This window comes from Pyxicephalus adspersus, chromosome 11 (assembly GCF_032062135.1).
Source record: "Pyxicephalus adspersus chromosome 11, UCB_Pads_2.0, whole genome shotgun sequence".
NCBI lineage: Eukaryota > Metazoa > Chordata > Amphibia > Anura > Pyxicephalidae > Pyxicephalus > Pyxicephalus adspersus.
Window position 1 is genome coordinate 47,129,115 of NC_092868.1, and position 23,054 is coordinate 47,152,168.

The 23,054-nt window shown below is 38.1% G+C and overlaps 1 protein-coding gene and 1 long non-coding RNA gene across 5 annotated transcripts in view; one reads left to right on the forward strand and one right to left on the reverse strand.

The window, feature by feature from the left end:
* Positions 1-23,054, reverse strand: part of LOC140341140 (putative oxidoreductase YteT) — a 97,839-nt gene that overhangs the window by 43,286 nt on the left and 31,499 nt on the right. For all 4 annotated transcript variants that reach the window (XM_072426694.1, XM_072426696.1, XM_072426693.1 and 1 more), the window contains exons 4-11: positions 15,910-15,994; positions 14,983-15,056; positions 12,325-12,384; positions 9,734-9,841; positions 7,182-7,238; positions 6,341-6,471; positions 4,914-4,968; positions 2,221-2,304 (exon numbers count right to left, since the gene is read on the reverse strand). In XM_072426694.1, coding sequence (XP_072282795.1) covers positions 2,221-2,304; positions 4,914-4,968; positions 6,341-6,471; positions 7,182-7,238; positions 9,734-9,841; positions 12,325-12,384; positions 14,983-15,056; positions 15,910-15,994 — 654 coding nt within the window. The remainder of the gene's footprint in view (positions 1-2,220; positions 2,305-4,913; positions 4,969-6,340; positions 6,472-7,181; positions 7,239-9,733; positions 9,842-12,324; positions 12,385-14,982; positions 15,057-15,909; positions 15,995-23,054) is intronic.
* LOC140341141 (uncharacterized) lies at positions 18,221-19,990 on the forward strand. The gene is made up of 2 exons (XR_011922821.1): positions 18,221-18,838; positions 19,026-19,990. It is a non-coding gene; the product is annotated as an uncharacterized lncRNA (long non-coding RNA).

Here is a 23,054-nt window from a genome sequence, read left to right on the forward strand (position 1 = left end):
ATGTACAGGAGAAAGTGTATCACAGAACAATCCACGATCACTGAATGACTGTACACACAATAGATTATGAACAGTCGTCACCCAATCAGATTCACCGGGACGGTCATTCATTTCCAGCAGAATTCCTCATTAGTCGGCGTCGTTGACCAGTCGTTGTGCACTTTTTTGTTAACAATTATCGAACGATCTGTCGTGGATCGTTTGTTTCCAACCACAATTGTTGCACGTGTGTATGCATTCTTAGGCATGTCAATTATCCCCCCCCCCCCCACCACTGCTTTTTGTAGATATCCAAAACCCTAAAACTGTTGTTGGGTGCCATCATTTTAGATTTTATGTCAGCAGCTCCAGCAGATTTTGGAGTGTTCACTCCAAGTAACACTCTATACCATTTCCTTTTTCTCCTCAAGGGTAGGTATATAAAAGCTTAAGCAGAGAGTTAGGGGGAGGGGCAAAGGAGCTGGGTCAGTATACAGAGTAATTAAGACCCCCCAAGAAGAGAAAAGGGCTAAGACATACAAGAAAAAAAGGGGGTTGTGCTACACAGTTGGCATCTACTAGGAAAATAAGTTCAAAATTACACAGAAAGGAGAAATGGTGCAAGTAGGCTTTTTTAAGTTAAGGGACCGAGTCTCTTTCAACAGGTCAGCCATGAGAACAACCCCTCTGCGCACCTAAAAAAGAAGGAATCAGAGTCTAGGTATAAATGAGCACATTTGGCCATTACAGATATACATCTGTAATAACTTGGTATATGTACCTTTAGCCTCACGCAAGTTTCTTTTACTGCTTATTTTCGCATTGAGAAGATTTCCCCTCACTTCCTGTTCAAGAAAATCTCCTTGTTGAGCACAATCCAACCACCAACACCGTTTTGAAACCTTCCATAATCACCCTTGAAAAAATCAGTTGGACTGGCCAATGGTCATCCCATGACTTGGTTAGTTCTGTAACTTTTGCTTCCCTGAGTGGAGCGGAATGCATACATATGCCAGCTTGTCCAACAAAAGCATGCATACCTATGAACTAATCTGTTAAAATAAAGGCTGCTCATTGGTCAAACCATGACCACACTTGTGATTACCTTGAATGTTTGTTGCCAATTTTAGCCAAATACAGACATTAAAAAAGGCCAGATTGTAACACAGGCTAACACATTTATCTTCTATTTTCCCTGTCACACAGCCTAAGCAGATGTCAGATTTTCTTCTCTACAAAGAGAAAGGGAAGAAAGGAGAGCTGAGCTCTCTGGCCGTCTGCTGAGCAGATGCATTGTAAGTGTCTTGTGTTTGGCTCCTGCCAGACGGCACGGGCCTATTGTATGGATCAGCGCAGGCCTCTGCCTCCTATTCTCTCCTATTCAATGCCACTTCTTGGGCCCATTCTGTCTCCTCCACTTCTGCAGGAGGTTTGGCCTGGCTTTAATGAACAGATGGCAATCTTCTAAGCAGCCGACTCGGCACAAAAGATTTCCTTAACAGCCAGCCTTTTAACTGTGCCCTTTGTAAAGGGACTTCAGCTCTCTCTGGTTGCAAACTAAGAGATGCACATGTGGATTCATGTATGTATTAACATATTTTCCATATTGATGAATAAATATTGGAATTGCAGGGCAGGAATTTAGCACAGGAAATAAACAACATAAACATGTAAATATTTTGGTCACTTGTATTGAAATGTGACCATGTGATCAGTTAAAAAGGTTAAAAAGAGCAAAGGGAATGATAAGCAGACATGGAGAGGTACCAAAGTAAACCCTGGGAGTTCTTGTTATGCAATTATCTACCAATAACTGGTAAGAGCCTGACACCAACCTCCCAACTGGTGCACATGGTAACTTTAATTACATGTTATTTTAGTGGGATTTTAGGGTACTAAAAACAAAAAAAATATATACATTTTGGTTTCCCAATTGCACCCTTTGTACACAATTTCTACTTGCTCCATTAATTCTATTCAGGGAGCCGTGGTTTTCTCCTAAACTGTATTTCAAACCTGTCTGTCTTTGTGGATCTCCAATACATAAGGGATGGAGGGGATTTGTAGTTTACAGATAACTTATTTATAGTGACTGCGGACAAGTGAGCCATAAGTACATGGTTTTGTGACAGTAAGCCATGTATCTATGTGGTCACAAGGTACCTTCATGTCTCACAGCCCTCATTCATCTACGGTGTCTACTAGTCTACGGCAGTGTGAACAATGATGGATGGTACTCACCTTGTTTAGATAAATCTTCTGTGCAGAGTATGGACATGACTTCTCCACTGAGCAGTCCAGGCAGCGGCTGCTGGCACCGCTAGGCTAAAATAGGATGAAAAATACAGGTGTATGTTGGGTAGATACTACTTTAATATTATTTATTAACTTTGTACAATGCAAAAAAGAATGATTAGGTAATTGCCTTAGTTTAAACTGGACTTCAGGTATCACTTTTCCTAATCTAAAGAAGATCTCACAGGTCTTGGTCAGGCAGATGCCCACTAGCTGGCCACTCTTGGAAGGAACAATCGGTTAGTTTACAAATGCTGTCACCAGCAACTACATTTTATTTGTGTCTCCCTCTTTACAATCTAGGCATAAACAAGTATGATCAGTCTACCTATGCATTTCAGTTTATGGAAGGGTCAGGTGAAAGACATGCTGCACAGTGGTAAGGGTGGTGATCTTCTCCTCATAATAATGGCTTTAGGATGCATAAATAAGAATATTACCAACTTAATGGTTTACTTTCCCCAAACTTAGAGCTAGATCAGTCATAAGGCAGCCTTGGATAAGAGTCTAGGGACTAGAGATGTCCAGGGGCCCCAAAAATCTTTACACTCCTGCAGTAAATCAGAGAAAGAGCATAAATGGTAAGAGCTGCATACCAATCCTTGTCATGGATGGACTCGTAGGAAGATGGCGTCTTGAGACCATACCAGTATAGAAAATGTAAATAGGGGCAGGCCCTGCTGTAGCCTATTGCAATTCTAAACATCAATTGAAGGAATAGGGAGTCCAAATCTGCTACCTTGAAAGCTTTCTGGTTTTGAATATTTAAAGCTATATACAGGTGTGCAATTATTTTTGCATGAAACGATTCATGATTAGTTTGGGTGGCGTTTTTTTAAAGGAATCGCTTTACAGCCAAGCAATGTATTCTGGAAGGAAAGAACAAGCGGTAAGGAAATACAGATAAGCTGAATGCCCCGTTGTGGGAACTACAACTGTCTTTGTTAGCAGTTGGTGGATCATCAAATTACATCACAGAACACCTAATCTAACACTTGATGATCACCCAAGAAACTTTGAACCGTTGTATCCAGTGGTACACAAATAGATTCATAGGACACCTGATCTGACAGTTGAATTTCTCCCTAAATTACCATTTCTCAACCAGGGTTCCTCCAAAAGATGTGAGGGGTTCCCTGAGCCATAAGAAGTTTTGATCGCTCAGGTCAGTTATCAACAATTATCAGTAATTATAGCAGGGGTTTCTGAAGACCTGTAAGTTAAATATTTAGGAAGTTCCCTCATGGTAAATAAACCAAGAAAGGTTACTCTTGATGATTAAGAATCATCGTATTCAGTGGCAGAAATCAAGCATTTGTATGGAGCTTAACAGTGCATATGAGCCTTTTTTTTTGTAATATTACATACATATCTTGATACGGATTGTTTTTATACCCTTTACGGCTTATTGTGGTGCCATACATGGACAGATCACCTTTTCCCTTATAAGTTGCATGAGAAACTAATGCCAAAAATCCAAAAAAGCCTGTAAATATATCACAGAACAAATTTCATGGCTCACAGAAAAACAGGTCTGACAATCAAGGAAGAAATTGACTAAATACAGAAGCTATTTTAAATACAAAGATTTTTTAAAAGATATTTTAATGTTACAAACTGTCACAGTAGCTAAAAGCTGGGAAGAATGCAGAGATTGCTCTGGGCATTCAGTAGATTAGTATCCAATGACAGCATAAACCTCAAGGCACCCTTGAAGGTTCACACCCAAAAAACTTGGTTTCGTCAGCCATGTAAGTGTTTATTGACATTATCAGTTAACCTTTAAAGTGTAACTCAAGCCAAAACTTTGGTCTCTAGCCTTGGAAAATCATAAAAGGAAAAAAGGTCTGTCAGATTTTTATCCATGTCTGTGTTCCTGCTGATACTTATATATCAAGCTCCATGACCACCTTGAAGTGAACCTTTTACCAAAAATTTAAAATAAGCTTGTTTAGAAGCTCTACTCTTCCATCAATGTTAAACATATAACATATAACAGTTCTTTTTTTACTCATATCCCAGGTAGGTAGGACACAGGCTTCTACACATGCATATGTCCGGTATTCTGGTCAGCTAGGAAGGTAAAAGGGGCAGTAGGCACAGGTAAAGTCATAGGGATCAAGAAAGCCCAGGCTTTCCGGAGATTCTGCCATCTTCACCTGAATAAGCAAGGCAGCATTGACTCTTAAGCTGACCTAGCATCTGATAAAACTTTAATGCAAGCATGCCAACTTATGAATTGGTAACTCCTGCATTTATTTCTTCTTAAAATCACAGTAATTCCATGGCAAAAACCTGTAGGGGGTTACTACTAATTTTGCTCGGGCATCACCCACAACCAATGCCTCTTAAAAGTGCCAAAAGTGTGGCAAATGGTCCTGGTGAGTAATCACTAGGAGAGAGAGAGAGAGAGGAGTTCTAAAAATTCCATCATATGATATCATTCTATTCATACTAAGTACAGAACTTGACAGGACAAGGACTACTTTTAATGATGAAAGATACTTCGGATACTACAGATGATTTCTGAGTAACTGACTCATGCAGGCTTGTAGGGAAATGAATAGGTACACTTATATTGCAGTCTGATTGAGTATTGGCAACAAAACCAAGGGGGACATAGGAGGTTATAAGCTTACTTTGTTCTCCTTAGTAAAGTGAGAGAGCGCTCCAAATGAAGACACCTTAACACACCTAGAAGAGGAAAAAGGTTTAGCCATGTCAAAGGAAGTAACTGATAATTACTATTGTAATACATATAACCTATAATAATGATCATTATGTAACATGACTAAGCTGTACCTACTTTACGACAATAGCAATATGGCAACAAGCAAAACGTAAGTGCTGAAAATGGGAATCAAATAGCATACATAAGGCAGAAAAACAGTTCTGAGCTAAATTGAATGTTTTTCTAAGATTCCTGCTCTCTGATCACACCCAAAAGGCAGCAAAGATGCTAGATTTTCCTTACTCACTTACTGGACCAAAAATCTAGCATTGTTTTAGCAAAATGTACTGATCATGGTTTAAAGCTAGCCATGCATTATGCAATATTTTTTAAAATCAAAAAGAATAATATTTATGATCCAATTTTAACCATTTTTTGGCAAAATGTCATAGAACAATTGATTGGGCAATGTATGTGAACACAGAGGTGCATGACAATGTGAATACAGAAAAGGATAGTCTGGTGTGACTCTGTCATTTACTCTGTGTTTTATTGGATAAGGGTACAAAACAGCATTTTTATGCACTCTTCCAACATCCCTGGGTTTCTGTGATGTCTTTTTGAAGGAAATGTCCATACAGGAGCAGGCAAAAGTGTTAGGATGTTGGAGTGCAGATAGATTTAAAGTGCCTTTAACATATGGGAGTGCAGAACACTTCTATACACACAGACACATATGGTATGGTTTTGCTGTTTTAAATGCATTTGCACCATGAATTTGTATAATGCATGAGCTTAAAATTGCACAAGGAAAAAATTGAACATTCTGGAACTGACAAAAAATGAATGAATATATTTTAGCTTACTGGTCCTATGTGGTGGCTGGAATTGTTTTTTATTTCCCAGGGTTTTTAGTTTGTTTTTCCTTTTTTTTTACTGGGGATTCTGAGACTAAAATAGTTCTCATAGCCCTTGTGGCTACACCTATTCCTCCATTCTATCAATGAAAAGATCCACGGTTGCCGCACCATATATGTCTGCTTCTGTTCATCTCTATTACACAGAAAGAAGGGTTAGGATTAGTAGTTTACAAAATAAAGATAAGATTGTTTTTTGTTCCAATTCATGTCACAGCATATGGAAAGGGCATTGCATTTTATCAAGATCAAGGGGTATTTTCTGTACTTACTGAAAAAGTTTGTAACATTAAAAAAAGAAAATTATTGCAGCCACCACATCTAAGGGTTGTTACGTTCCAATCGTTTTTGGGTTTTGTTTTAATTTTAAAAAAAGGTACACAAAAATTCTCAAAAGGACACGATGCATTGATCCCAAAAACAAAGGTACATACATGTATAAAGCTAAGGTAAAATTCTTAAACTGCAGCCATTATACCTTTTGTTATCCATCCAGTAGCAGATCAGGTCAATATCATGGCAGGATTTAGCCAGCAGAGAAAATGTGCTATCACTCTCATTTCGCCAGTTTCCTCGTACAAATGAATGTGCAAAGTGCCAGAAACCAACCTATAAAAATAAGAAAAAAACAAATTGATACACAGAGTTACCAAACAGTAAAACATTTTTCATACCTCATTGGCATGATTATATGTATATATATTTTATCAATATACAGTACACATTGGCTTAGTTTTAGCCTTATTTATAAGACTCATTCACCATGGTATGGTTTTGATAAGCTTATGCAAAATCCCATTTATTTCTGTCCAGGGTTCAATTAATGTTTTGCCTAGATCTTTTATTGATGATGGTAGAGTCGGACCTCTGCGTAAAGTCTTTTCCAGCACATCTCAATGGGGTTCAGGTCTGGACACTGTGGTGGCCAATCCATGTGTGAAAATGATGTCTCATGCTCCCTAAACTTTTTTTTTAATATTTGCCCAATTTATCCTGGCATTAAATGTGTCTATGTCATGGAAAAAAATGATGGAAAAATCTGATCATTCAGTATATTCAGGTAGTCAGCTGACCTAATTTTTTGGTCAAATTGCATTGCTGAATCTAGACCTGACCAACTGAAGAAACCCCAGATCATAACACTGCCTCCAAAGGAACCCTATAATTGCACTACTTTGGCCCACCAGTCATTCATTCATTCAACATAGTGGATCGTCACTGAATTTACACAACAGTCTATACAACAGATAATAATTAGCTGACTTGATCTAAAACAACCATTGCCATTGCATGCTCTGCTCTTTTTACTGGGTACTTACTGGCTCCATATGCTGAATGTGGACAACATCACCAATTACTCCAGAATCTATCAGCTCCTAAAAAACACACAAAGGGATGGTTATTGAACTTTCATTTGTTTACTGTATAAGTAAGAGTATTATTCCAATAATGAAATGTAACCATTAATACCTAACACACAGCTTGGGCTGGCAGGTTAGGGAGGAAGCAAGGAATGGCAGATGGCAATGTCTTCTTCTTATTTCCTCTCCCAGTAAACCGGCATAGTGGCTGGAATAGTCATTAGGTACGGAAATGTATTCTGTATCAGTGAAGAGCCTGATATATTTCAAATTTGCAGTATGTAGTCTGATTGGGCAACTGAATGATGATTACTAAACAGAGGGGATAATTTATGTGTCTCTGTCTAATGGCTTTTTGCTAATGACCAATAGGCACGATCAACCAACTAGTAACTCACTTATTATACAAAAATTTCCCTTCAGTATTAGCCACATGACTAGGGAAGGATGAACATGTTCAAGTTTGGTTCAGGCTACGGGCTGCCTGCTATCAGAAATTAGAAACCCCGGTAGTACAACTCCTGACTCTCAGATCAGTTTAAGTGACACCTGTGAATTTTTTGGCTATCTATAAAAGTGACATTCTTCCCAATGGCTAGCAATGTAGGAGGTATTCTTCCAAACAATACACAAATATACTGTGAGCTGTGGATATATTAATTGAAGCAGGGGTTCCCTGAAGGCCTGCAAGTTATTTAAAGGGTTTCTCCATTTTACAAAGGTTGAGAAAGGCTTATCTACACACTTTGTAAACATGAGATCTCAATGAGAAGACCATTCTGATAGTTCACCTCTTTTTACTGTTGTAAGCTACGCTGTGACTCCCTTGAGAAGATGATAACCATTACGTGCTGGTAAATGCACTAACAATATTGCCTGTACTACATTGTTTTAATGCATGTGAGGCGCTATTGGTTAGTATGTGCAGCATTTTCAGTGGGTGTTGAGGCGTGTGTATTAACAAGCCCCAAAAGAAGCAAAGTTCATCCTTTCTGTTAGGTTGGTGAAAGATTTCATTTATGATTGGTCTAATAATTAGAGTCTTTATTGGAGCAGTAACTTGTTTTAAATTATGCATTTCAGAGGTATTCAATAACTATCTAAACTGATTATTAACTGATTTGTGCAGTAGTAAAAGCAACATTCAAACTTGGCAAGAGCTACTTATTAACAGAGATCACAACACGGTACAGCACAAAGATCAAAATCAATAGGATACCCTGTTTAGTATTTTTTTATCCAATTTAGCTTTCCATGTGTACATCCAGGTCGATGTACCTGTTACTAAAGTAGAACAGAACCATTACAATTGAGTTTATGCATTTTATTTTATTTCTGAAAGCTTTTTTAAATGGGTTTATATTTAACCAATTGTTTATTGAAATAATACTCAACACTTTAGTGTTGCGTCAGAAGCTCACAAAAGGTCACATGAAGGCTGACAGTTACGGTGTTTGAACTGCTGGACCACCCACAATGCAAACTCAGAAGATGGATGAGAGAGAGAGAGAGAGAGAGAAAGAGACATAAAAAGGAGAAAGACAAAAGAGAAGAAAGAGAGAAAGAGGGAGAGAGAGAAAAAAGGAAAAGAGAGAGAAACCGAGAGAGAGACAGATTGAAAGAAAAAGAGAGGCAAGAAAGAGGAGAAAGACGAATGAGAAGAAAAAGAAGAGAGAAGAAACAAAGGTACAAAAGAAAGAAAGAAAAAAAAGAGGCCACTTCTGGAAGTTCAGACAAATAATATTTAAGCAAACATTAAATGTACAACAATGAACTAACATTTAATATTGTTAATGTTCAAAGACCAAAAACCCTATTATGGCAGGGATCAAATACAACAACTACACAAAGAACAATTCCTGTTCATTCATGTACAATCATTTCCTTGGAAAATCTTTCCGAAATCATCTTGTATATGGATAGCCAGGTATAACAGAATCCCTCATGTACTTTGCCGTTTATTACATAATTGACATTATTTCCTATTGAATTCCTGTCAAAGTATTTATGTCCTATGCCCTGAAGCAATTAATAGAAGATATGTCTTACAGCCTTTGTGTGTCTATAGTTTACAGGAAAGGATATATCATTAGCTCATTTAAAAGAGCACTCAAAACCCATTTTTTCAAACTCGCCTACCCTTCATCTTCTGTCTTTTGAAACAGTCACTACCTCCCACCACTACATATCTCCCCTTCTATTGTGTGCTAATTCCCCGACCTACTAGATTGTAAGCTCTTCGGGGCAGGGTCCTCTCCTCCTGTGTCACTGTCTGTATTTGTCTGTCATTTGCAACCCCTATTTAATGTACATCGCTGCGTAATATGTTGGTGCTGTATAAATCCTGTTTATTATTATTATTAATAATAATAATAATAATAATAATAATAATAATAACAATAATAATTAATATCCATATAGAATGTAGAGGCTATCACTTGTGGAACTAAACAAACAAAAAAGCCAAACGAAGGCCCAACACAAAATGAGCAATGATTGTACAACGCTACCTTTATTTGCCTTGAAACTGGATGATAGCGCAAAACGTGTCCCACCGCAAGCATAACTCCATTCTCTTTACAAGCAGAAACTATTTCACTGCAATCTTCTGGAGTAACCTACATAAAAAGACAACACAGAGCACAATTGGTTTTACATCAATAATGTATTTTCAGTAAAGGTAAATCTGATCACTAACATCTCATATAAGAAAAGAGTATCATAATTTCAAAAGTAACTTTTTATACCTTTAAATCAGTATCTTTGTTTAAAATAATACCTGGTGATCAAGCAGTGAAAATTCCTCTTTAGATATTTCCTGTTGGGGTGACAATATTCAAACTTTGTGTCCTATTTTTGTGTTCTTGCATTGTCAACCTGCTACACATGCTATTGATGGAGCATACTTGTACGTTTTTCAGATTTACCCCTCAGTTTGCCCTGTTCCTACTTTCTAATCCTTGTCACCAATGCATCTTTGTTGATGTAATATTCTCTCTCTTCAGTTTTTTGGAAGCCACTGTACCTCTTCACATCTTACAGATGACAACAATGGAGTGTGCACTGCATGTGCATAAGTGCATGAAAATTTGAAAAAGACATAAAACTACTTCCATAACACTGTTTTTCAGATATAACAGTGTTTTGTAGAGGAGCTCACAATCTAATGTCCCTACCATAGTAAAAGGACAATATTTTGGGGGGAAGCAGTGAGGCAATCAGAATTCTTTTTAGGATATGGAATGCCAAAAGAGGAATCCTACACAAACCGGTAAAACATACAAACTCAAAGCACGTAGTGTTCATGTCAAGATTCAAACATGGAACCCTACTGATGAAGAGTAAGAGTGCTAAAAACTGAGCATATACCACTGTTTTGTAAGGTTTTGGAAAAGGATTAGAACTTAGGTTTCTTTTTTAATTCTTTTCTGAGTCTTGCTTGAAAAGTAAGTAAGGGAACCCTGAAATCATGTACTTTGCAGTGGCATTAGGATTCTACCTCTGTCCCATTTAGGGGGATATACCATTCATGCAATCACTATACTCTGTAAAAACAACATAATAGAAAGCAAGATCTAAGTTACAAGAGTATGTAAAAAAGTGAACATTAGGGATGTAATGGCCCATCTGTTGTTGGTGGTATTTAGCTTATTGATGTTAATCTCAGCCATGCTACAAATCAGTGGCAAAGTCTTTAGCAGGAGTGATAATGAGATGAAAACTTTATAATATACTCCTTGTTAGTATGTTGAAATGTGTTTAGAGTGCAGTTTCTTGGTCTATTAACTTTTTTTTAAAGTAAACTTTTTATCCCTTTTTTTTTGACTTATCTAACAAACTACACCCACAAGTATGAATGTTTGTTGTCCACTATTTGTGATTTGGCTGAAGGTCCTGCCATTAGACCACAATCCTTCCACAAAGCAAAATGGAGCTGGAAGACTCTCTTTGGTCAGATCCCGGGGTATGCAAGTCTGAACAAGGAGCAGGTTGCTAGAAAACACCCATTGTGGGTCGCTGGCTGCAGATCTTTTTTTAAGATTATGTCTGAATGGTAAAGTATTTCCAGGGCCAGCGCTTCAGCCTATGTAATTAATAGTTACCTGGGGGCAAAAGGGTCCCTCGTTGCATGTCATCCAGAAGTTCTCTACCACTATTCTAATAATACTTGCCCCAAAACTTTCAGCCAACACGCATCGCATGTTCAAAAAGATAGACAACTGAGGCTGGTGGAGGAAAAAAACTGGTGGTCACAGGATACAACTGAACATGCATGAGTGCTAGAAGAAACAAGCCAAAAATGTCTTCTGGGCAAGGTCCTCTCCTCCTCTTGTGTCACTGTCTGTTATATGCAACTCCTATTTAACGTACAGTGCTGTGTAATATGTTGGCGCTATATAAATCCTGTATAATAATAATAACTTGAAGATACATATCTGTCTGAGAAGAAACGTTTTGGTTTTGTCCAGTTCATAGGCCATCCCTGATAGAGGTTATAAATTACAGTTACCATTGGCTATTCCTGGGTATCTTAAGTATATAAGGAACAGGCTGGGTAAAGATAAAAACCTTCAAACATAAAAGCAGTTTAATGTTATCATTTGAGAGGCTTGTATATCTCTATGGACTATATTTCCTCCTGCTTTACAATTTTGCTCTCAGTGATAGTAACAAGTGAGCCCAGTATTAGGTAGCTGTGCAGCACTGTGTAATTGTCATCTATGAGTAAAACACACATCTCTGGCCATACGGTTATCCCTGAACAACCTCCAGAGAGTGTTTTGTATTTTGTCTAAATATTCAATTTATGACTGGTCATTTTCCCCTCCACAGATAAATTTCCCACCAAAGATAAATACAGAACTGCTGACCACAGCGTTAGCCATTCCTGTTTGTTAACACATTCCATCCAGTTGGTTTTCAAAGGGCAGTACAGTTTGTACAAATAGTAAAGCATTCCAAAGGCTCCTTTTTGTGGAGTGGTTTGGGAAATGTTTCTGTTTTTGCATAGTAGAGTAATACATATTCTTTAAAACACTGATATTTGCATAGCCAAGAGATTCAGCTAGAAGTAAGCAATGTGCACAAAGTGAACACTTACAGCCATGGGTTTTTCCAGTAAAATGTGATATCCTTTCTTAGCAAATGCAATCGCAGGGTCCTATTAAAAAAGTGGGATAAAAATTAAGATACCGTTTCATAATAAATGAACAATAAAATCACTAAATATAGAATATTAACAATGGCCCTCATTTAGGAGTTCCAGAGGGAGAACTCTGTACATTACAGCCTAACAGTAATCTAATCACTGGCTGCAGTATTAGTCTTTTTTATGTAGTGCCTTTTATTTGTTCCTAAATGAACTGACACCAGACCCATATTAACATATCATGTTAATGAAATAGATTATGGAACATCTGTGCCAATAACCATTAAGTGAAAAAGCAGTGTTTACATACATGTGTATCCATGAGATAAAAATCCTGTTTATTAATAATATTTAATATTATTATTATTATTAAGGTTATAGCAGGGTATAATGCACTGTCAGAACTGGTTTCTTAGACATTTGTGAAATTTCCTTTTTTTAGTTAAATTATTAATCTAAGAAACTTGTACCGAAAAATCTACATTTCTACATACTGCATGTATAGTATGTGCTGCAGGTGCAAATTCTACATCTTTACATCCTGCATTTATGGTGTGTTCTGCAGGTGCAAAACTGTGCTTGAGAAATGCACTTTGTGTGCCATCTGCTTGGCATTCCACAAAGGAAGATATATTGAGGTCATGCAGGCGGCTGCTGGAGATAAAAGGGAATATGATTTCTAGAACAGATGCTTGTGGTGCACGCGCTGAGGGATGCAGCAGAGAGGAGAGCTTTGGTACCTATACATTACATTCTTTTTTTAATTTTGATAAAATTATTTAAATCTGAACTTTAGAAAATTGCTTACTTTACTCCCCAAGGTGTCTTTCCCAATCTTTAGTATAAACACTGCATTTATTTTTGAAATATTGTCTTAATAAATGTATCTTTTTATCAACAAAGAGATATCGGCGGCATCTAAAATCCAGTCTCTCCAGTGGCTTTGGGAGGACAAGAACAGTTGCCCCATGTCAGAGTGCAACTGTAGCAGTCCTTTTGCCCTGCTAGGATATGGGGGTTTAGAGAAGAGACGTAGGAATTATTGGACTGTATTAGCAGGCAGACCTTACTGCCCACACATGACTATGATAATATGAGGCAGGTAGCCATAGGTGAAAGGGCAGGGCCAGTGACAGTACAGATCAGGGGGAAAGGGCTTGCTGACGTCAGCCACCTATTAGTCTGGAAATAAGGAAGGATCAGGATTGTTCCTGTAGCTTCATACCCATGCTAGACAAATTTTATCTGAGATGAATGTTTGTGATCCTCTGAGGGGAAAATATAGAGTGTGTACAGTGTTTCTCCAACCTCATTTAGTAGCGATCTGTCCTGGTGGTTCACTAAACATCTGACCTGGGCTAACGAATGTAATTTCCTGAAGATAGGACGCAGCAGTGTTTCCTGTTTGTCCTCCCTACTCTCCTTTCCAAAGAACTAAACAGGGCTGTGTGTACATAGCTTATGTATTCTACCGTCACTGAAAATCATTAAAAAAGATTTTATATGTGTACAGGTTCCAACTTTAACAACCTAGCAATATCTAAATGATCATAAACAAATGATCAATACGACTTTGATTTAACTGCCATGTTTTTTTTTAATTTTGCTGTACTTGAAACTCATTTTGTACTCTATTTTTCCTGTACATTCTCCTCAGATGGTTGGTTACTAATTCAGTAGTTTGATTTTCATATTCATTCATTGAACAGGGAATAAATTGCACAACACATGTTGTCCTTTTTATGACCACCCAACTGCTGCCAATAGACTTGGCAATTGTAGAACTTTTAACAAGTTTTAGCCCCAGCAATCTGCTACCCACTGCTACATTTGTTTTCCGGTTTTCAAAATGCAAACTGAAACTGCTAAGCATTAACATTAAAAATATTGCAATCTGAGTCAAAGGGCATTGGTAAAGAATTTTTATACAAATTTGTATTACCTGCTCACTAAAGAGCAGGAATTAATTGGAACCAAAGTGTTAGATTTGTGTGCTTAAAAGTCCCAAAACTGCTCACAAAGTTGTAAAAATACAAAGTAAATTGGTTATATTTTGTACAATGTATCCCATGTGTAATGAATGAATTAATCAGTTTGTGTAGTAACCAAATGGCAATAGGCAAGAGATGGTTTGCCCAATCCAGCTGCTCATGGTGGCTTCCCTAAGTGCTTCCTTCACTTGCTTGTTGATGCAATTGAATGACTATGATAGATTTTCCAATATGATTGCTGATGCTCTTTATTAAAACAGCAGTCACCTACATAGCTTTCTAATCCCAGTTCCAAAACAAAATTGTTTGGCAACAAGGGTGAACAAGCCAAGGTATGTCCTCCACCCCCTCCCCCAATTATCTGTGTATTATTTTAGCAGATTATGTTACCAAGTCCTGCCCTTTTTATGTTTCCTTCCAGAACCAAGACAAATGGCTCTTATGCCAAGCCCTCAATCTAGCTCCAGTCTCCTCCTATAGACTATAGTTTGAAGGCAGTATTGTGAATGCATGATCATAACTTATTGGTCAGTTAGCTTATAAAGAACTAGTTGAATATTCTACATACGGCTGAACCTCACAAAAACTAGTGCGCTTTAAAGTTTTACTAATAATTCACCTTGTGCAGTTGATCCGGAGTTGTAATGATGACTGCATCTGCAAATTTTTCCCTTTCTACAACTTCTCTCCAGTCTGAAAAAAAGAAAAAAGTCAGTATTATAGCTCTCCAAGGGCATCAGTGTTGACAAATGAAGCCTGATCAGGGAACTCCACTCCCCAAAAGGGTGCACTCACTTGTCCATTGCTTTCTTGCAGGTATCCAAGAATGAGGGAGTATATTGACTGGTCAATGGGACTTTACCAAATCTGAACACAATCACATGGTAAGGGAGGTCAGTGGGGTTTTGCACCCAAGTAAGCTCTGACAACATACAGCACTGGAGCTTAGGCTGCGTACACACGTGCAATGTTTGTCATTAGAAAGGATCTTTTATGATCCTTTCCAAAGACAAAATACTGAAAGATGCATGAACAAGCTCTGTACATACAGTGCCGTTCTGCTCTATGGAGAAGGGAGGAGAGAAAATGACAAAGTGGCACCCCGCTGTGCTCTCTCCCCTTCACTTTCATCATGATCATTTGTTGTCCATGGATCTGCCTGGATGGACGATGTAACAACAGACGACAAGTGCTGTACACTTGCCAGATTCTCATCCCATATCAGCCCCAATTATCGGACGAGAATCATCTGACGTCTGTACGTAGCCTTACCCAAGGTGGACTTATACAGTGGGGATAAAGTGAGGAATTTTGGGGGATGTGGGTGGGTGTTCCGTGAAGGCACTGTCACTTTTCTGTGACTGATCATGTGCTAGGGTGTCTTAGAATTTGTCTGAAAAAATATTTTATTTATTTATTTTCATGGAAGGTAAACCATGGAGTTGTCTATCCCCTGTGGTGGGACTTCAAGTTCTGCACATTTGTCAAAGCCATTATGAAGGTTTTAAAATGACTAGGCAAAAATATTATTATTAAAAACACTTGCCTTCAAAAAAATTGTTTTCATCAATCTCATGCCACTTTTTAAGCTGTTCTCTGGCACAGGATCGAGGATCGGCAACCCCAACAAGCTGAAAGACAATAAAAAAATATAGCACTGGATTTGCACTGGATTAAATACACTTAAATAGTTTATTTTCATGATAATAGCTTCAGAGCTATTTGCCAAGCTGCACAAACCCAAGAAACCAGACAGGACAGGACAAGCAGATAGAGATGCAAGTCTTCTCTACCATGTGCAAAAGAGATTTATCTTACTTGACTCTTTAAAACGCACCTGCTCTTTAGATAAAGAAAGAACTTAAAGCCGAACTCCGGATTCAGGAAAAAAGTTCTCTTGCAGTGGCGTTTGCCCCATACTGTATGAATTAATGTCTAGGGGTGATTAAACCTGCCTCAGGGCTAGTATTGGACGAGAATCTGGTCTGTGTACAGCGCTCGTTCGACGACGTTCATGGATCTGTCCTGGTGGATCCAAAAACCACTAATGATCGTGAAGGGGAGAGAGCTCAGCGATGTGTCGCTCCGTCGTTTTCCCCCCTCCCCTCTTTATAGAGCAGAACGGCGCTGTATGTAAAACACTCGTTCAGTCTTTTGTCGTTGGAAAGGATTGTGAAAGATTATTAAGACAATTATTGAATGTGTGTACTAGCCTTAGAGTTCAGCTTTAAAGTTGATTTAAACCCATATACTATTAAACGTTTAGAACCTCTAACATGTTAATGTGATTTTAAGAGTTGTCATTAGTTTCGTTCCTTTATATCCTAGGTGTGGATCAATAGATTAGCACACAGCAAAACCATGACTAATGAATTCAGAAATGTAGACAGTTTGTGACCTGGAAGTTGGCGGTGCTTAACAAAAGTCATAAAACTGGACAAATATATACTCTGCCACCGTAATAAACCAAGTACTAGTTGCACAGAAGAGAAAAGTTCAAACAATGACAGTGCCCAGTATATTGGCCCCAAAAAATGACTATTTGTTTAAAATTGGGTGTCTAAAAAACGAAACCCACATGTTCTTCCCTCACCTCGTCAGTTAAACCACAGGAACTCTCACTTCTCTTTTTACACACATGCCTTGTTAGCAAATACACAGAGGTCAAAGTCAGTAGTACTACGGCTCTCAAGTTATATAGTTTAAAATTCCTCAAGTATATATTTAAACCATTTTTATTCCTTTAAGGCTACGTACACATGTCACATGATTCTCATCCAAAAATCATCTCAGGGTTGATATCGGACGATAATCTGGCGTGTGTACAGTGCTCGTCACGGCGGATCCACAAACGATGAACGTCGGACAATCAAAATGAAAGTGAAAAGGAGAGAGCGCAGTTGGGTGCTGCTCCATAGCTCTACCCTCTCTATAGAGCAGAACAGGATCGACTGGACTAGGATAGCGCAAGGATCAACAGCTTTCCACCAATATAGTGTTTTCTTTTACTGATAGTTTCGCTTTAACTGTGTAAATCCAACATTGATCCATTGGTAAAAGTAGCCACTTGGGATTCACAATGCTGGGAACATATACTAGTGCAAAAAAAAATTTTATATATATATATATATATAATGGTAGTTATAGGCCTTTGAAACTGGAAACTTCTAAACTAAGAAACTTTATAAAAATTTGAATGGCTAAGCACAATAAACTTAAAGCGTACCTAAACTCAGAAATTTAAATTTTTCATAAAAGACATAACATTTTATGTTAAGTGTGACAGGGTCTTGCAGTGCCTGTCAGAAAAGGTCTTGGAAGGGGTATATGTAGCACCCAGACTAAGCTATTTCGTAAATCGTAAATGCTATATTGTAAAGGGCTTTGTAAAAGCCAGTTCAAAGTCCTGGAGCGGGGCCAAAAGCAAAGGAAGGATAGGTTTCTTTTACCACTGGATTCATGTCCAGGATTTCACCTGTGTCAGAATAAAGCACAAGGAAGCACAGGTTTACTATTTAGCAAGGCAGCAAGAAGCTGGAGGGAGCTCAGTTGGTTCTCAGAGCTGTGAGGGAATAGAGCTTTGGCTTGTACAAGCAAGCATTACATGTGAGTGGAACATGTTTCTTTGTTTTGCCTAAAGACTGCCTTGTGTTGTTTCCTGAAACTTGTTTTACTTTGCTGTTAGTCAGAGAGGGACTACCACAGTGAAGGTATGTAGTTGCTCAGCCGAGCTATTAGTTTTTGTGCTAATAAGCAGTCAGGACAGATCCTGCTTTAAAATACATTTAAAACGTAAAACTTTTTGTAAAGAGGGCCAGACTTGGTGAGTTGAAATTGTGTGGGGGCCGACCACTAACCAGGGTTAGTATGGGCATGGTCTGTGCGGGTCTCACACAGCACACACCCACCTGGGTGACGTGAGGGATTCCCTGTGCAGTCCGGTGTCCATGTGGGCTCCTTGTAGAGCACGTTCTTGGAATCATTGTGGGCATGGTCCACGCGGGCCCTGTACAGCACACGCCCACTATAATGACGTAGGAGATTATCTGTGATGACAGAGGCTGCGAGACAGTGGAAATCTGAACATAGGCTGCAATTGGCCCCCAGGCCTGACTTTGGACATGACTGGCCTAGGCGATCGTGAATGATTAGGAGCATAAAGCCTCCTTGGGTACCTACATCACGCATCCCGGGAGGCTCTTGGGTGCTCCTTCTGGGCTTACCTGAGCATCTCAGGCATGTGCAGAAGGAAACCTTTTGTGCAAAGAGAAAAATTTTCCAAACCATGCCAAGTAAGATTGCCAATATTTTTTGTTCACCTATGTCACCAGATCTCACGCCTGGGTCAGGTGATGTAGCAAGAAGAAGAGAAGATTGTGGCGCCCAGGGTGCTGGCTTGGGGACAGATTCCGGGACGACGTGTGACCCGATGCAAGTCACCTCTAAATGGCTCGGACTGCATTGCGGGATTGAAGGTGAGGTGTTTTTTTTTTGTTTTTTTTTTTTTTTTTTAGGCACTTTTCAGTTTAGTTTCTTTTTAGGTTCCCCTTCTTTTTTACTTTTTGTTTGCAGTGTATTTTCTGTCCATGATCTGCTTTTTTACAATTTAATAAAGTTTCAGGTTATTGATGTTGCATTTTTTCTGTTTTCCTTTTTTTGCAGAAATACACTGTGTTTCTTTTAAACTAAAAACAAACAGTGAAGACTTGGGATTGGCTGCAGTTTAAGACAGACTAGTCTATAAAAAAAATAATAATATTTTCTACTAAATCACCTTTGTTCCACTTCTTCTAATCAACCAGGAAGAGGGTGTTCAACACAAAACAAGACATTGTACCTCATAAATCCTCCCAGCCCTGGGTTCCTGCCCTGATAACAAAGAAGGAAATTGCATTGATTTTTTTTCCTCCTCTGCCAAACAAATAGTTAAATAGCAGCTCAAATGGCTTGTGTATCCTCCCACTTGCAGAAGACATGGCTGCAGCAGGATCCATTACAGCACAGGCTTGGGGCACGTATTTAAGCAAAGCACTGCAGACAATTTAGGAAGAGTCTTAAGGGCATACTAAGAAATGACAAGGCTTTAACGAGATGCACCGTGTCATTGGAAGAAAAAAAAAACACTTTTACCATTTTTCCTTCATGCAAGATCCAATTTTCATCTTTTATCTGCAGATGATGGAGCTTATTTTACTACAAAACAAAAAAAAGTTTTTTTGTCATCTGAAGAGGATTTTTCGCTCCTTTTTTACCAGGATTATGAAGGGTATTGTGGCGTAAAAGAAAGGTGATTTTTATTTATTTATTTATTTTAATTTGTAAAATTTTTAAATCCCACATATTCATCATGCTATCATTATTACTATTTATTAGTTCAAAAGGTAAAATTAGTAGAGGGCTGTTTTATTATTTTCACAGTAAGTAAAATGTAAGCTCTTCGGGGCAGGGTCGTCTCCTTCTGCGTCTGTCACTTGCAACCCCTATTTATTGTACAGCGCTGCATATCTTGGTGCTATATAAATACTGTTTATCAATATTATTCACTAATTGTACTGATGTATTTTATACTTCACCATTAGGCTTAAATTATATTGAACTATGTCAATAAAATTGTAACAATGATGGAATTTCTTTTCTGTAGTTTCTCTGCTCTCATATGTAACCTATGCTGTTTTTTTATATATCAAATATTAATATTTTCCTATAGGTGGCAGTATGTGTGTGTTCTACCAAAGACAAGGTCAATATCACAGTCTAGTACATTACTTTCTATGCCACCATTTCTAGACAAGTAACAGGAAGATACCATTTGTTTCTAGGGGGTTGCTATAGGGTCCTCTCCTCCTCCTGTGTCATTGTCTGTCTGTCATTTGTAACCCCCTATTTAATGTACAGCGCTACGTAATATGTTGGCGCTATAAAAATCCTGTTTAATAATAATAAAATACGGCTGTTAAGTGGTTGCGACCAGTTCATGCTCATGCCATCAGCTATTGAATTCTTCATGTGTACTGTCAATATCCTAAAATAAACAGAACCTTCCAGGCATTCATAGAAAGAGCAAGAGGGGGAAAAAAGAATAAAATAACAATGTTATGTGTTAAATGATTCAATTTTCCATTATTATGCCTGTTTATATTTAAAATGTAGGATTAAAAAATAAATCTGTTTTCCCTAATTCAGATTTTTCCATTTTGTCAAAGCAGCAAAGGTATATTCTAAATGTGTCTGTTTTCTTAACCGGTAACATAATAGCATTTTAGGTTTTTTTTTATAAAGCAGTGAATCTGACTTTCAGCATACTGGTGGGGAATCAATCGCTTCCAGTGAAAACACGTGGATCTGGAAGATTCTGCACCAGGGAATGCGAGCTGAATGCAAGATTTACTGCTTTATAAATACAGCCATTATGTTTATAAAAACAGACTGAACATATGGTTAGATTATTCTTTTTCCTATTCAGCCAAAATATAAATAAAAAGTATTTTAGATTCTTTTTTTCTATTCTAGCAACCATAACTTATTACTAAATAATAAACAGCAAAAAACAAACTTATAATAGATTTTCCTTGCTGCTTTCTAGCAATTCCCAAAGCGTTGCTCTAGTCCACGTTCTATGAGGAATTTTATTTTACATCAACAATTTCACGAATAATTCTTAGTAGCTTTTCACTTTTTGCCTTTAGCTCCAGGTAATTACATGAGCGCTTTCACAACCTCGCTACTCAAATTTTTGCTCATCCCCGATTAGGCTGCCTGACTTTTGTGGTCCTTGAAGATTCTTCAAAACATCAGAAGACCTTGAAAAGAGTTGTAAACACTTCTAAATTAGGAAAGAAAAAAAATGTGCTGGAGGCTTTCACCTTTCTTTTATAAAATGAAAAATGTCTGAATGCAATCCACCACCTGGGTATTAAAATAAACCACTCATGTACAACAAAAAATTTAATGTATATATTAAAAAAATACTAGAAACATCTACCTTTCTGAATGATCATACAATGGATGTAAAGTAAAGGCTTATCAAGCAATTTAGGAAATCTTGCTTAAAAGAATGTAAGAGCCTCTTTGGGTATTATTCAGCTAATTAGGATAATGGAATATATTGCACCCCCCTAACAATATGTTTTGGCTCACAGTATTCAGAGAGAGAGAGAGAGAAAACGAGAGAGGGGGGAGAGAGAGAAAACAAGAGAGAAAATGAGAGAACAAGAGAGAGAAAGCGCAAGAACGAGGGAAAAAGAGACAGACAGATAGAGAGGACAATAGAGAGAGAGAGAGAGAGATAAAAAAGACAATGTGAGAGAGACAGGGAGAGAAAAAGATAATGAGAGAGAATGTGAAAAAAAAGTCAGAAAGCAAAAGAGAATATGAAGTATGAGTATGAGAGAGAATACAGGGAAAGCTTTAGAGTAAAAGTTTAAAAGAGAGAGAGAGATTAAGAGAGAGTGAGAATGAGTGTCAAGAGAAATAACATTAAAGAGAAAAGGAGAGGCATATTTCTATAATCTTATTAAAAGAAAGTGTAATCATGTGGGATCTTTTCTGGATTCATGGCATTCATAATGACTATGTTGCATCCAGAAGGTCGATTTTGTTTTCTTGGAATGAGATTGCTGTGAGTTTTTGAAATAAATTGTATCAGATAAATAACACAGTGACAGGTCTGACACTTGAGGAATTAGGTGAAGATTAGACATTCATCATGTAAACTAAGGGTTATAACCTAAGGGTTTTCCATTACAATGCTTGGAAGCTTCTTTAAAGAAAAAAAACACACATGAACACGAGAGATGTCAGTCATTCATGGCTTCTTCATGTGTGTATGTGAAGATGCGTGTGTTTTACTGATGTAGCAAGAAACCCACAATTTCCATCTTACATGTCTGATGTACTATGAAATAAGTATTTCTGTATTCACTAGGAAACCAGTATAGTAATAAGATGTAGAATCTGTGCTGCTGAAAAGCTTGGGGTATCAGATTTCTTTTCAAAGATGACTTCATTATTTACAGTGCAGTACAATACCCGGCACACAGAAAACACATAGGTGACATGTGGTGTACCCAAGAGAAGGTGCCCATCTGGTCATAGCGCTTGGGTTATGCGGCAACTGAAACTTAATTACATACCACACAGCATTTCACAGAAAGCAGAAAACCATATAATTCCCTGAGTTTTTCAGCTGCCTCACCTCTCCAGGATGTAGGCTGGGTACATACATGCAATAATTGTCGTTGGAGTGGATCTTTCAGGATTTTATGCAACGCAAAGATTGCACGATGCATGAACGAGCGCTGTACATACAGCACCGTTCTGCTCTATGGAGAGAGAAGGGGGGAGAACGATTGAGCGGCACCCCGCTGCCCTCTCTCCCTCTAACTTTCATTACAATCTCTCCTTGTCTGTCGTCTGTGGATCCGCCACGATGGTCATACGGATGAAGGAGGACAAGCGCTGTACACACTCCAGGATTCTCGTCCAATATAAGACGATTATGGGACCAGAATCATCTGACGTGTGTACATAGCCTTAGCAGCAAACATTAGGGTCCAAATAGGCAAAAGCCAGCTAAACTACAAATATGTTTTTGGAGCTCAAAAGCAACACAGAACAAAAGTAAGCCTAACAAACAAAAAAATACCTGCCCACCATACATGTTGAAAAACCACTGAGAAATCCAAAACAAGA